The sequence below is a fragment of the Polyodon spathula genome, chromosome 13, assembly GCF_017654505.1.
Source record: "Polyodon spathula isolate WHYD16114869_AA chromosome 13, ASM1765450v1, whole genome shotgun sequence".
NCBI lineage: Eukaryota > Metazoa > Chordata > Actinopteri > Acipenseriformes > Polyodontidae > Polyodon > Polyodon spathula.
The window spans coordinates 8,610,473-8,625,018 of record NC_054546.1 but is presented as its reverse complement, the minus strand read 5'-3'; the positions used below and the strand labels follow the sequence as shown (position 1 = coordinate 8,625,018).

At 36.9% G+C, this 14,546-nt stretch overlaps 1 protein-coding gene across 1 annotated transcript; it reads right to left on the bottom strand.

The window, feature by feature from the left end:
• Positions 1 to 10,315: 10,315 nt before the first annotated feature.
• LOC121325349 (homeobox protein Nkx-2.3-like) lies at positions 10,316 to 13,106 on the bottom strand. The gene is made up of 2 exons (XM_041267780.1): positions 12,500 to 13,106; positions 10,316 to 11,253 (listed from the first exon to the last, which is right to left on the bottom strand). Exons 1-2 carry the CDS (start codon positions 12,852 to 12,854, stop codon positions 10,622 to 10,624), a joined length of 987 nt encoding a protein of 328 aa, XP_041123714.1. The 5' UTR covers positions 12,855 to 13,106; the 3' UTR covers positions 10,316 to 10,621.
• Between the last annotated feature and the right edge of the window lie 1,440 nt (positions 13,107 to 14,546).

Genomic DNA, 14,546 nt, shown 5'->3' with positions numbered 1-14,546 from the left:
AGATGTGTTATGGTATTAATTTTGCAATTTGAAAGGTCGTTTTTGGCATTGTCCGTTGTCCGTGCATTGAGTGAGCGGTGAGTGACTGAAATTGTAATTTTAATTAAGACCAATGGTCACCAAAGCGAGTATTAATAATATATTAAGCAATCCAACATTCTGGATGTGCGAGATAATGTACAATATGTAGACTACTAAAAAAAATAACTACCAGTAATATAGGAAATCAATGATTGATGAGTTGGCGCCACCTTGTGGAGTTGTATTTTTTTGTCTCAATATAACTCGTATAAAGGTACAATGCTGCAGTAAGACTTTTGTATGTACATCTCGTTGTAGATTTGCGAACTCACAAATACAACCCTTATTAGCTTTTTTAGAGTGTGCTTACTGTGTAAACATTGCATTTACTATCATGTTTGAGTAATGTTAAGGGCCAATATTACAAAATGTTTTTGAAAATATTACACAGACAATATTACACCAGTAATGGAGAAGCAACGAAAATAGTAAGAAATCAACGCTCTTGTGTTTAATCTGTAATGATGATTGTAAAATGCTGCTCTATTCTCACTTGGTTTACGCGCTGAAAGAAGGGCTTATACACCCTTGTAAATATCGGGTAAATGAAGTGAGACTTGGGGTCCTAAGAGCAGTTAGTCTTTTATTTGTCTTCTATATATATAATATGAAAAACATGGATGGATTTCTCTCAGCACTGGTTTCTCTGTATTGAAATCGCTGTAAATGTTAAGCAATTGTAAATAGAACCTAGCCCTTAATTCTAGTCATAGACATACAGTCTTAATTCATTTATGAAGGATGAAGGCCGGTTATCTCGAGCACATTTTTGTGATTCAAAAACTCTCTTCGGCTATCTCAGCTTCGCCGAGTATCTGTGGCGTGTGTGGCAGCGTTTTCTAGCTAAGAAGTATAAATATGAGATTAAACGTTGAAGTTATGATGAGCTTTACCATTGCTAACCGCAAGAGGGAGGTAGCTTGTTACGGAAAATCATGTGGTTGCATATCTATTTCGTGTTAAATTCGTTTTATTCGCTTTCACATCGGCTATATGGTCAAACATATTTGACAGATAATAAAATCACAGTATTGTCTAGTATGCTAAATTTGTTACGCCAGTTCCAGAAAAAATGTAATCCAGTTTACAATGATGTGAACCTGTGGTTTCTGCTACGCAAGTGACACGCATAGAACTGGCATTGGAACCCAGATGTTGGGTTCAGTACCCCTGGAGTGTTAAAGCACATAACGGGACGGATATCATAGTCGGATGTTCTTTTTGTTATGCCAGTCTTTTTTTTAGCTCAACTGCAGTTCCAATATTCACTAGTGGCAAAATATCTCTGATTAACGTTACTGTTGTTCCCGTGGTCATACTCATCAGGTTATAGCTAATACAACATCATTACTGTTTATCGTCATTTACGCTCTTGTTCTGCTTCAGTTTGGTGAGACATGCTTACTTTCACAAGATGAACTAGGTATCAGTAGCTTGGATCCGAGGCATGATTCTAACCAGTGGAAAGCACGTGATCGTTTTTACAAACTAACTTTCAGAAGACTTGACAGGTTAGAATAAATGTGACTCAGCAATGTCCTTTGGGGTGTATGAAAGCACTCCGCTCAGTAAAACCCTCCTCTGCTCTTCTGGCACTATCAACACCATATTTCAGATAACGTTTGGTACAGACGTCCTATTTCCAGGTCTGTGTAACAACCTTGACCTCAGACCTCCTGACATTGTTCCCATATTGTTGTCATGTGTTTTGTTTCCGGTTGATAGAGAAGACCAATATAGTTTACTGCTGGCTGTGGCTTTGATTTGGTAGTCTTTCACAAATTGTGGATGAATGCATTGAATTAAAGCGCCAGTGTTATTTCCCTTACTTGGCAGGGCAGTAGACTGTATGTACGTGGACACGCTGACTAGTCGTAGGCTTATTCCAGGCATCGTTTATCTCTCCGAAAGCATTGCGAACAAAAATGCACTTTTAGATTTGTTACCCGATTTGTGGAGTTATTATGTGTGGATGTAATTTTAAACAAACCAGCCCTTGAGCGCATTTAAAAAAAAAAAAAAAAAAAAAAACAACAACAAAAAAAACCAAACCCACAGTGTTTCGCAATACTGCTATAGTTCAGCATGCGACATTTCCTCTGAAAGGCACTGTTTATATAGTTTGGGTTGCTAATAGTTATCATGTAAACTCGTGTACAGAATAAATGTTAAACGACTCTTTGATACATTAATCAGCTTTTGCTTCTGGGGAGTCTTTGGTCATTTGTTGGCGAAACATTTAAATTTATTTTATGGGTTTTTTTTTTTTTTTTTTTTTTTTTTGAGCTCAGCACAGGAACAGAAGCCTGAGGTTCTCAGAAGTAACGCAGAGAACTAAACTCACAGACAGCTGGGTGTACGTGCTGGATATGGAAAACAATGCTTGAGAATCACTCTGTTTTTGGAAACAACTATATCTCTCTTATGAAACAATTGGCTGATAATCTCACATCAAATCCCAACGGGACGAACAAGGTTTTCATTCGGACTGTACTTAGTTTTCATTTCGTACATGAAGGCACAACATTAAAGTCCTTGGAAATAAAATTAAAAGAAAACACGCATGTGCTGATTGCATGTAACCCTTCACTTTTCTGAACTCTCCCCGTGAAGAGTTTTCCATACCTCTCATCAAAGCTGTTAAAGCTAAGCCGGTAGAAATCGTCTCTGAGGGTTGTAAAATCAGATTGATTCTTGGTGGCGACAAATCCCTTGATACAGAGACCGAGGGTTCGTGACAATTGCACAAGCAATGGATGTAGCCGTTTAGGAGTGATTTGTAGGCTACACGTAACGATAGGTAGCAAGCTGCAATGTTCGGCAAACAGGATAGCAGCTGGGAATGCTAATGAAAAGGAATGGCAGATGCATTTCACTTGTCAACTAATTGCTCATAACTGCTTTGCAGTGTTTTAAATTAACAACAAAGGACTTTTTTGCACACTTTTTGAGGTCTTAACGGTTTAAGACGAACAGAAAGAAAAATAAACACTGCCCTGTAAAATATATCCAGTACATACTAAAAATGAGTGTGCCATTAAACGTTAGCACTGTTCTGAGCATTGTGAAAAGGATTAGATTCAATTTTGCACCATCCTGTCGGGCGCCTCCATTCTATATGTGACAAGAGAACCATCACAATACACCCAGCGAAATAAATCAGATGAGGTAAACGGCAGTCTATAACCAGTCTGCACACAACACACACACACAGACAGACAGACAGACACAGACAGGAGACAAATACCACGAGCAGCTGAATGTTGCTTAGCATAGAGGCAGAAAATCAACCTGATGCAACGGTTCGTTTTGCGCAGAACATCTTTCTTTGAAGTTTCTTTAATTTTTCAAGAATCGCTTCAGAAACCATCATATATATAGTGCATTTATTTGGTTAGTCCACTTTAAAAAAAAAAAAACCCGCCTTGCACGTGACGTGATGGCGGCGGAATGAATTGCTTCACGCTCCAGCGCCTGTTCACTTATCTTGCGCTTTGACATCTGCACGCATAGGCCTTTATCTGTACAGTCCTATCAAACTCAATTACGTTTTTGTTATTATCCCTGAAGAAACGTTGCCTATCAACTCAATCGCTGATACTACGTTTTAAAGTTGAGAATTGTTGTTTTCTGTTTCTAAATGTATCCGAATCCAAGAAAATATATGGGCCTTTAAAAAAAAAAAAAAAAAAAAAAAAAAAAAAAACAGGAAGTGACCAGTTTTATTTTCAGAAGCTGACAAAATTCTTCATTTATTTTTGTATTTGAGATGGCTTAGCCACCAAATAAAACGCAGACCAACACAATCACCACGTTTTTTTTTTATTTTTATTTGTACTGTTACTGGCTGTCATATCCTACAGCTGCGGGAATATATACCAACCTACCCCTCCCCTTCACCCACCTCGCTATAGAGAAGTCCTATCTCACTGAGACTAATTTATTTAGGCTATCGCGCAGACTACCCTTAACCTCTTTAGTTCGTGTGGTCCCACAGTATAACATGTACGGCCAGTTAGTGTAATCCTGGATACAAACATTATCGACCACATTTTAAATTAAACTATCTACAATTTAAATAATTCCCTCCAATCAATACATCATGACAGTGTGTTAAATATATTATCCTAATACATTATTTTCAAAACCAGTGAAAAGAATGAAATGTGTAGGACATTTGGTCTTGGGAAATCAGATGCGATATATTATATATATATATATATTATATATGATATAAAATATATATATATATATATATATATATATATATAGATATTATGATATATATATATATATATACTGCTGCTATACTGCTGCTTTCTGTAATTTGTTGTTTTCCGTGTTTTTTTTTCTGTAGTCTATTTGAATACCTTTTATTTGGACATCTTTCATAAACGATTGTTGAACGTCATGAAAATCTGAGGAACTTTATTCAGTACAAGAAACAGGAATTATTAACACTGGAATTCAAACAAAGTAAAACAAATAACACGTTCACATTTATCAAAGTGTGGGGATTAATGGATTTAATGGGAATGGATTATTTTCCATTCACAAAAAGTGATAGCATTTGTTTTTTTTTTTTCAAAAGGAAAGCATGGGTCTACATTTTAAAGACAAACTTAAAGAAAGCTTGCAGTAGCATGACAAACACTGGAGCTGTGGTCTAATCTCTTAAAAGCCAGTTGGAGGGTGTTGAATACCACTTAAAAAACACAGTAAGTACCGAAAATATATCAAAGATAGACGAGCATTTTGTATTCAAGTGTACCTATATTACATAGAATGGAAATTGACTATACTTTCAAACGTGGAGAAATTGGGTGGGAGTTAATCAGGATATTTTAGAGAATTAACCAGCACATAAAGTGGACCTTTCCCATTCCTGCGTATACTGGGCTTCTGTTTTTGTTTATTCTTTTCCTGAAAAGACCTATTGTTTTAAAGTTGTTTTGGGATCCCAAAAAGGAGACTGTGAGGAGACCGGTGAGCTGTCTGTGAAGAGATACCGATCTCAGCCCTTCCTCAGAGAAGCTGTGTCGGTGAAGTGGCGAGGTCCCTCCTCAGGCATCGCCACCCTGTCGCCTGCTCTATTTACCTACATCAACGGCCTTATCCTGACACAGGTATGTCCTACAATGTAGTTGCCAGTGGAAATGGTACGTGTACGCCTTGCAATTAGTCGGCACTAAGTCTTGCTTTCCGATTAATCTCCATTAATAGCGCTAATGCATTTAGCTTGCCTCTTGTCTAAGCATTCAAGTCAGAATTTGTGCTGGGGTCTAAACACGCATAAAACCAAATGGTTGCTTTCTGCTCTAGACGGCGGTGTCACCACTGTTTACAAATCTAATATGTTTAAGCATGGTGATCAACAGGAGAAAAGCGGTTAGAAAAAAAAAAAATCAGAAACAAAAAAAAAACAGGTTTTATACGTTGCACACAAAACTGGCATAACATGTTAAAGGGGATGTAAAATCGATGGATTCACTTTGAGAACAGGGGATCCTTTATATACCGTATACCAGTATGACCACAGGACCACAATACGACAGAGGTAGCGTTTCTGTATAACGTCGCTCTCACTACGTGGTCATATTGTCGTATTTCTCCGAGTCCAATTTACTTGTCTATAAATACCACAGCAAGACCACAGTAATTTCCTTCATTGAACGTTGAGAAACGGGGCTTCTCTAATTTATGCAGTGTAGCCTACTGTTATTTAAGACCTATATAGGCTGAGACAATTGCAGCAACAGAGGGCATGGGAAGATGTGTGCGCAGTATCATTATTATTATTATTATTATTATTGTGTTGATATTGTTATAGTTATGTAGCATGTTATTTTGTAATGTTTACTATTTCTTGAAAATGTAGGCTTATTTCTGTTTTAACTACGTGTAAAGCGCTTTGATATTGGTATGAAAGGCGCTATATAAAAACAATTGAAAATGAAAATCGATCAAGAACTTCTAGGGTCAATTGCAACGAACTGGAAGCAGCGTACTAACGGGATGATCTCGAATTTGGCGGCTGAAGTTAGTCCCCAGCTGCGTAATTAAAGGTCTCAATTGCAACGAACCCCAAAATAACTGCTGCTGCCCTCTAGAGGATACTAAGTACCAGTCTAAGTTAGTCTAAACCTTTCTATAGAATAACTTTCTGCAGTACCGTACTAAGTGGAACAAATGTGGAAAACCCCAAAATGTATTGACAACTTTTGTAACTGAACAATTCATAATCACAAATCCTTGCACCTGTATTTTACATATAAAATACATATTTACTTGTATATAATTGTTTTTCTATAAGGGATGTCATTGCTGACATTGCAATATATTCGTGTAGCGTTGGAATGAGTTTCGTGACATTATAACAATACGGAAAACGATTCCCCCACACTGATCAAATGAAAACATGATAACGGCAAAATATTACAACCACTGTTGAAAGGATTTATTACAACTATCATGAAATAATTGAGAATATAATTAATGCCGTACAGTAATTATGTATTACCAGTATATATATATATATATATATATATATATATATATATATATATATATACTTGTTTCAAAGTATGCTTTTAGTATCCAATGCTACATATTAGTATGCTGTAGCAGCATGTGGTAGGTGACGCAACACAACAATATTGATAGACTCGTAAGGGGTCGCGGCTCTCTTGTATAGCGGATCTGCGCTGGAGATGTTGGGTTCAATCTCTACCTGTGCAATTCTTTTTAAAAACTTTTTTAGATATTTAAAATATATATTGATCGGTCTGGTATGCCTAATAGACTGCTTTAAAAAATGCACTGTATTGTCCTTGGTTTTATATGCATGTTTGTTTTAAATGCTTCTGTCTACAATATATTTGTTTTGAATGTGTTTTAGTTGGTGTCATTAGCAAAGTTTTTAGAATCTGAGTATTCTTTCATCATGGTATGGTAAAATACAGACAATTTTCAGATGTTTTTTTCTTTCTTTTTTCCCACCTTCAAGCTATACTAGTCAGTCTGGATTATCATTACTGATAATACTATTGCAATTATTTTCCGCTTTGTAATGTTTCCACTCCCTCGTTGACATATATAACTGTCTGTTTAATGTTCCTCTGCCTGGACTCAACTTAAACTTTCACTGCCTACTTTCAACTTCCCGTCTCAACCCACTGACCCTGTACAGTGTACTGTATGGAGAGCGACTTTGCACTGTATAATGTATCCCAACGCAGACATTGGATTTCATTTCGTTTGTTGGAATATCGTTTATAAGATCAATACGAATCAGATAAACGGCGTACATAACCAGACCTTTTAACTTATTCTTGACAGTATAGGGTGGAACATTTTGAAAACATAAGCGGGGGAAAAAAAAAGCTTTTCTTTTTTTAATTGAATTTAACACACAGTGTGTACCCCTCAGCCATATACATAGCACGTATTTGTTAGATTCCCCGCACCTATTGATACTGTGCTTGTTCTGGGTTCAGATTACTTTGAATTACAAGATGAATTTGCAAACTTCTGTCTACAAGCTTGTATGTTATTTTACTTTCCGTCTGACATTCTTGTATACCTGGTAGTTGATGGAGGAATAATGAAACGCATTAAGCGACAGCTTATCCCTGATTTGGATGTTAAGACTTGTAGTATTCCACTGTGCACACACATCCTTAGGCAGTCCCGATTAAGAACATTTCTGAAAATCTTTATAAGAAATTATATATATATATAATATACACACACACACACATTTCCCCAACCATGACTACATGAATTATATGTTTAGTCTCGTAAGCCTGAAAGAAAATTTACTCTTCTTCAAAACCGTGTTAATAGATATACAGTGTTATTGATCCAATTTATTCAGAATTTAGTTGGATAGAAAAGTAAACGCTTACCACTGTTTTTTTATAACATAATAATAGTCTAGCAAACCCTCTTTTAGTATTTTAAACCGCCCACATTTTTGTAACAAGGACAAAGGTACCGCAACGACATAAAACCCCGCATAGGCCTAGTATTATAGCCTTAAAATGGCTGTGCAGTTTCTTGAAATATCTGGCCTTATGTGTGTTTTATTGTGTGTATTTATTCTGTGTGTGTTCTGATTCAATTGATTTCCTAAGCATTGCAGCATGATATTTTTTTTTGGTATGCATAACAGCTGTATGCCTGCTAAGACAACTCCTTTTTAAAGTTTATTCAGAATACAAAACATATGAAGTGGTGAGTAACGGTGGAGGGTAGCACTTACGCATATTCATTGTGGGTTTCTATATACTGATTGTTTTGTCTTTCCACTGTCCCTCACAATTTCTCCAGTCTCCATTTTTTGGAATGGAGAAATGGCTAAACATGTAGCAATAATGACCCTTCATTCAGACAGACAGCCTCCCGCTGTAACTCCCAGCTCTCCTGCGCTGGATGTACCCTGCTGGAGAGCGCGCCCCTAATAAGAACCCTTTTCTCTGCTATACAAAAAGCAAAGAACAAAACTGAACACATTTTTATCCCTCATCCTATTAACCAGGCTGCTAAATAATGCACCCGCTTCTATATTAATGAGGCGTATTTAAGACGTCAATCTAGCAGCTCGAGGGCTTTTTTGTCTTTGCCGGGGACCTAGCGTTCCTGCTACACATCTTTGTTCATGAATCCATTAAATGCCATTATTATACCTTCCAACTCAACTCGAACTGCTTCTTTCAGTGTATTCTAGATGCCTAATCACACCCTCAAAGCTACTCTATGTACAATAACTTCCCCCTTTCACACCACTGGCACTTGGACAATTTGAGTGTGGTTGCCCTTTCTAACTGGCTCTGGTAAGAGATTTTGTTAAATGACATGAGGCTAACAAAGCGACAAGAGTTGTTAGCAACGTCTACATAGCTCTTGATTTAAGAAAGGAATTAAGACAACGAGGGTGATAGACGTACCACTTCCTGTTATGAAAAGGAGATTGGATTATCCACGCGCAGTTTTAATGTTGTTGCTCGGGTTATAGGGCAAATGAATACTTTCAGTGAGTGTCAGTGTTCCATGTACACGGACACGGGTTAATCTTCAAATTTAAAAATGAAGAAGCCAGCTTTGTGTATAAAGAACACACAACCCCTCACTAAATCGCATGGCAGAGCGAGGCAATTGCATTATTCCTTTTTAAGTATTTTACTTTAATTCTATTTACAGGACTTGAATTATACATGCTAGACATATGTATGAAATATTTTGCATTAAATTATTTTTTTCAAAAGTTGACGTTTAATTGTCACCTTTTAATAATAGCAGCTCCACAATTTTTCACCTCACAATTTATTATTTCTTGTAGCGCATTTCAGCAACAAATTAGGAGATCCATCTTAGTACAAAAGGCATTACTTTCAGACATGTTATACAGTATACAATTACAAGAAATTAAGAGGCATTTTACAAATGGAAATGTTTCTCGAGTTGGATGGGATTTTATGGCATTCAAACACAGACATGTACCGCCGAAATATGTACTGGTAAGCCACATCCCAAAGGAGTTCAAATAACAGACAATACTGGTTTCTGTCAAGGGTACTGTGGGCAGCCGCTGATACAGGTTTTTATTTTATTGTTTTAAATCGGAGGAAGCTGCTTTGCGTGTGTCGGTGACACGTTTTCAATATGTTTCCATTCCCGTGGGTCGAAACTGTAGAACAATTAAATGCAGAAAAGGTGAAACACACAGACACACTTTGACCTTTTTTTTTCCTTCCTCCACAGAAACAGGCTAAAACAACACTTGGCGAGATCATTTAGAGATGAATCTAAAATAAAGGCGGTTGCAGGGAAGTAATTGTCAATCCGTAAAGAGAGGCGTTTTTCTTTTTTTTTTCTTGAATGCTACAAATTCGTGTATTGGCGTTTCGTGTAAAACAATCCTGACGTCGTTACCTCGGTCCTCGGATCTTCTCGATTACCTTTAATTCCAGAGGTTACAAAGCCCATCTGTTATGCGTGGAAACACAACGTGCAACGTATTTTTTAACTGGTTTCCATTACGCTATAGAAATACTAAATACTGCCTTGTTTTCAATGTACAGAAATTATTTACGTCAATCGAGAAAGGATATATATATTAGATATTTATTATAATATCGCGATAAAGCTTCTATATAGAATAGTATATATAAGCGTTATATATTTTATATATATATTAAATGTATCACGTTATCAATAAAAATAACTCTGGATGGCCAAAGAGTAATACAATATCTGAGTAATACAAGAGTAATACAATAATACAAAAGCGGGCTGGCGAAGCATTTTAGCACCTGGGATACACCAATGTGCATTAGAGGGTTAAATACTTCCTTTGAAGCTATAGTACAATAACGCTGTTTGAAACATAAATTTACAACTGATATTTTGTCTTAAAAGAAAAAGCCCCACAGTTGATGACAGAAAAATGCCTCTTTTATACTTCCGCGGTATTTAATATCAACAAATAAAAATAAAACCAATAGGAATCATCAACATATTTGATCTTATTTATGTATTGCTACCAGGCTCGGATCCCTTGTAGGGTCCCCTGGCAAGGCGAGACTGTGCCCCCCTGATGAGTCTGGGGCTGAGCGCCATTGCTGAGGCTGGCAATATTGCTGAGGTTCATGTTCATGAAAGCGTTGGTAGCTGTGCTGGGTGGAATGGGGGGTATACTGGAGTAAGTGCAGCTGTAATTTGAGTTATACGCGGGACTGCTGTAGGCACTGTAAGTGGGGTAACTGTTATAGCTGTAAGGGTTTGCCCCATAAGGAGCATTGTAGTTTTGAGAGCCCCCCAAGCAAGGCTTGCCATCCCGAACCAACACGGGCACTGCAACTCGTCTGGGCGGCGGAGGGTGGTGGTGGCCTACCATCTCCAGCGACTTGTCCTGCCGCTGCCTTTTGCATTTGTACCGACGGTTCTGAAACCAGATCTTGACCTGAGTGGAAGTGAGTTTCAGCGTGCTGGCTAGATGTTCCCTCTCCGGCGCCGACAGGTATCTCTGCTGCTTGAACCGCCTCTCCAACTCAAACACCTGGGCCTGTGAGAAGAGAACTCTGGGTTTCCGCCTGGTTCTCTGCTTGGGTCTTTCCGATTCATCCTGCCGGCTGTCATCACAATCTTTCAATTTCTTAACAAGACAACTTTCTGCAAAAAATAATACTAATAATAAGCTCATAATAATATTAGGACTGTACTCTGATATACAATATATGGAAATAGTTGATTTTTGTTTTTATCTAAATCACTGTTTGCATCTTTCAAATATAAGCAATGTGATCTTACCTGATTAATGACGTGGAAAATAGTGCTCACAATTAAAATAAATGTGTATCACAAAACAGTAATTTCACTACCTGTATACGGGAAAAGATGCAAATATTACGCTAGCCTATTTCACAATTAAAAGCAAACGTATACTATTTTAAATAATTAATCGCCATCGTGATGTACAAAGACGAGCACACAAAGGAATGCACACCAAATCTAACAACGTGGCTTTTGCATAAAGTATTGTTGTGATTTGGGCAATAGAGTTAAGATGAACACACATATATATATATATATATATATATATATATATATATATATATATATATATATAAAATTACGCTTCCAAAACCCTTTTAACCAATCCAATACGTCATTTAAAATAATGGAATAGAAAAGAATGCACATAAATACAGTTAAGAATTACGCCCACAAAAATTTAAATATTGAACAAGAATCGGGCAATGGGATAACTCACAAGAGCACAACATTTGATTTATATTATAATTCAAATATAAACCTCTACTTTTAGATTACTGCTATATTGTTAATCTTAATTATTAAAATAAATATTCTGAAATATAAAAGCAGAATAAATTAAACTTTAATGGCCACACGTGTATTTTACTATGGTCCGTGATGTTAAATTTTAAATTTGTGTCAAAATAAATTTTAAAAAGTATTTGGTTTAACGCAGGAGACCATTATAGAGATCTGTCATGATTGGGGTGTTTATTGGGTTATCACCTAATGTTTTATTAAAGTACCGATTGTCTGTCTTTAAACAATCAGGCCCCATATTCAACAGCCCTCATTTAAGTAAGATGTAGACATTGTATACTCACTGCTCATAAATCAACCTATAACAAATGTATGAATAATAGTTGTGATGGATATATTGTGTGCTGAATATAGTTTAAACGCTAGCATGTCTGTGTATGTTTTGAGGTCACCACAAAAGTGACTAACTGTATAGCCCTGTATTTATTTTCTTGGAGATGTAACATTATAGTGATTTAATTATTTTGTAATGGCTAAAGTATAGCATAGTCATTTATAATAATAATAATAATAATAATAATAATAATAATAATAATAATAACAACAACAAATTAACACTTACTGGCTTCTCGGTCCTCTGGATCCACCTCTAGTTTGGTGTTGTTGCAATTTCCAAGAGCTGTGTGGACAAAGAGGTCGGGAGAGATGCTGACTTCCCCGTGACTGTGTGAGACAGAGTTAAGATATGCCATTTTCTCCTCCCCGTCCGAGAAGCCAGGGCTCTCCCCAGCGGCGAGCATGCAAGAAGGAAGCGCGTGGAAGTGTTGCTGCTGCTGCTGTTCCTGTAAATCCTGCTTCAAGTGCGCGCGAGGGTGCTGGTGGTGGAGGGCTTGGTGCTGTTGAGTTTGCTGCTCCAGATTCAGAATATCTTTGACAGAGAATGGTGTGGAAGTAACTGGACTTGGAAGCATTATCATAGTCTTCTTAATCGCATTCAAAATGATAACTCCACTGGAAATGAACAACACGAGTAAAACATATGGTTATTTTCTTGTGTACCTGTACCAGTATTTAAATATTCTTCATTTCTTATAAACATGAAAGAGAAAACATTGACCCTCCCCCCCCCCAACCCCCACTCTAAACACGCTGAAAAACAAATCTCAAGCTGCCTAAATGATAGTTTCCATGCATGCAGAGGAGGTCTCCGGTGCACCCTGTTACAGCCAATGCCGCAGGTCGTGCCTGTTTTTGATAGCCTGGCTCCCTGTGAGCCAGTGCTTCACTCGGGGACGATGACGTCACCCCGGTTGGGCGGGATGAGCCTGGTGAGTGACACGAGGATCTCCAGAAACGCTGTGCTGTGAATGGAATACTGGGAGTCCACAAACCCTCCTTGGTTATTTCCCGGATGCACTAATTACACTCTGAGAGTGATCGGTACTCCGAGAACAGTTGAGTTACATATTATTATAAAGAGCATAGTTGTATTATTATTATTATTATTATTATTATTATTATTATTATTTATTTATTACGCTTATTTTACAACGCTTTTTTTTTTTTTTTTTTTTTTTAAGTAGGAACGTAGTTGCTATTTAATTGTAGCCTAGATATCAAGGGGACCATATGAAAAGATGATATCCTTGAAAATGTATTTCTGTTTGAGGGCATGTCTTCTAATTTGACCCCCATGTTATCTTATCCACTTCAGTTCGTTTAAAACAATGGCTAAAGTTTTGCTGTGTTGATTTGGCAGGCTATGTAGTTGTAGTTGTTGTTGCTGTTGTTATTGCTATGTATGGATATCTGTTGGGTTGCTGGGTTATCTAAGTTAAATAGCCTGGGTTAAAATCACAAGATTTAAAAACAACCCAAACCCAAAATGAAATGTTTCTTATGTTAAAACTTAAAAAGCTACCACGCAGCCGTTCGTTGAAGTGAAGCAGATTTGTTTTGATGGATGGTTTAGGGAATTTAAAGGGCTCTTCTATGTGCTTTAGTTTATGTGAACAGGCTACCTGTGCACTGCGGAATAAACATGTGCTTTGCAGAATTGTGCTGTTTAATGCTCCTTATTCCTGCTGAAACCTCCATAGCAGCGAACCGTGTGCAAACGTATGCTCTTCACACGCTATAACATTATAAACCTCCATTTATGCATGTATATGGGTTTCTTTATTATATGTATTTATTTTGCAAATAATAATCTGCATAGTTAATCTATTGTTAACGATGTTCGGTTTCTGAATAGACTTTGTGCTGCTCGTTATGACGAGATACATTCAAGAGGATTTTTTTCTTTCATTTTCCTCAACTAATATTAATTAATAACTAAAAACATATATAATTTTAAATATAAACATCTATTTACCTTTTTTTATTTTATTTTTTTTTAAAGTTTTTTTAGACATTTATACTCCCAGGAAAGTCGTGTTTACGATGGCCGAGGTTGTTTTCCCTCTCGATTTATGAGTTATAATAGAAACAGCTTTTTGAGAATGTAAACACTCTGTCAGATTATTCCCAAACACCTGTAAATTAACACACGCATGCCCCTAATGAATGTAACATATAGGCTATTCAATCAGAGTTATATTACACTGAAACTACATGAAACTGATATGTCTGGAATACCGCCTTCAAGGATTCAGCTGCGCTTGCTTTTT

Excerpts from the sequence above, each read along its gene's own strand:
- LOC121325349 (XM_041267780.1), bottom strand. The coding sequence starts at position 12,854 with ATGATAATGCTTCCAAGTCCAGTTACTTCCACACCATTCTCTGTCAAA. Across the intron at positions 11,254-12,499 it reads TCCAGAGGACCGAGAAGCCA|AAAGTTGTCTTGTTAAGAAA; the intron begins GTAAGTGTTAAT and ends TATTTTTTGCAG.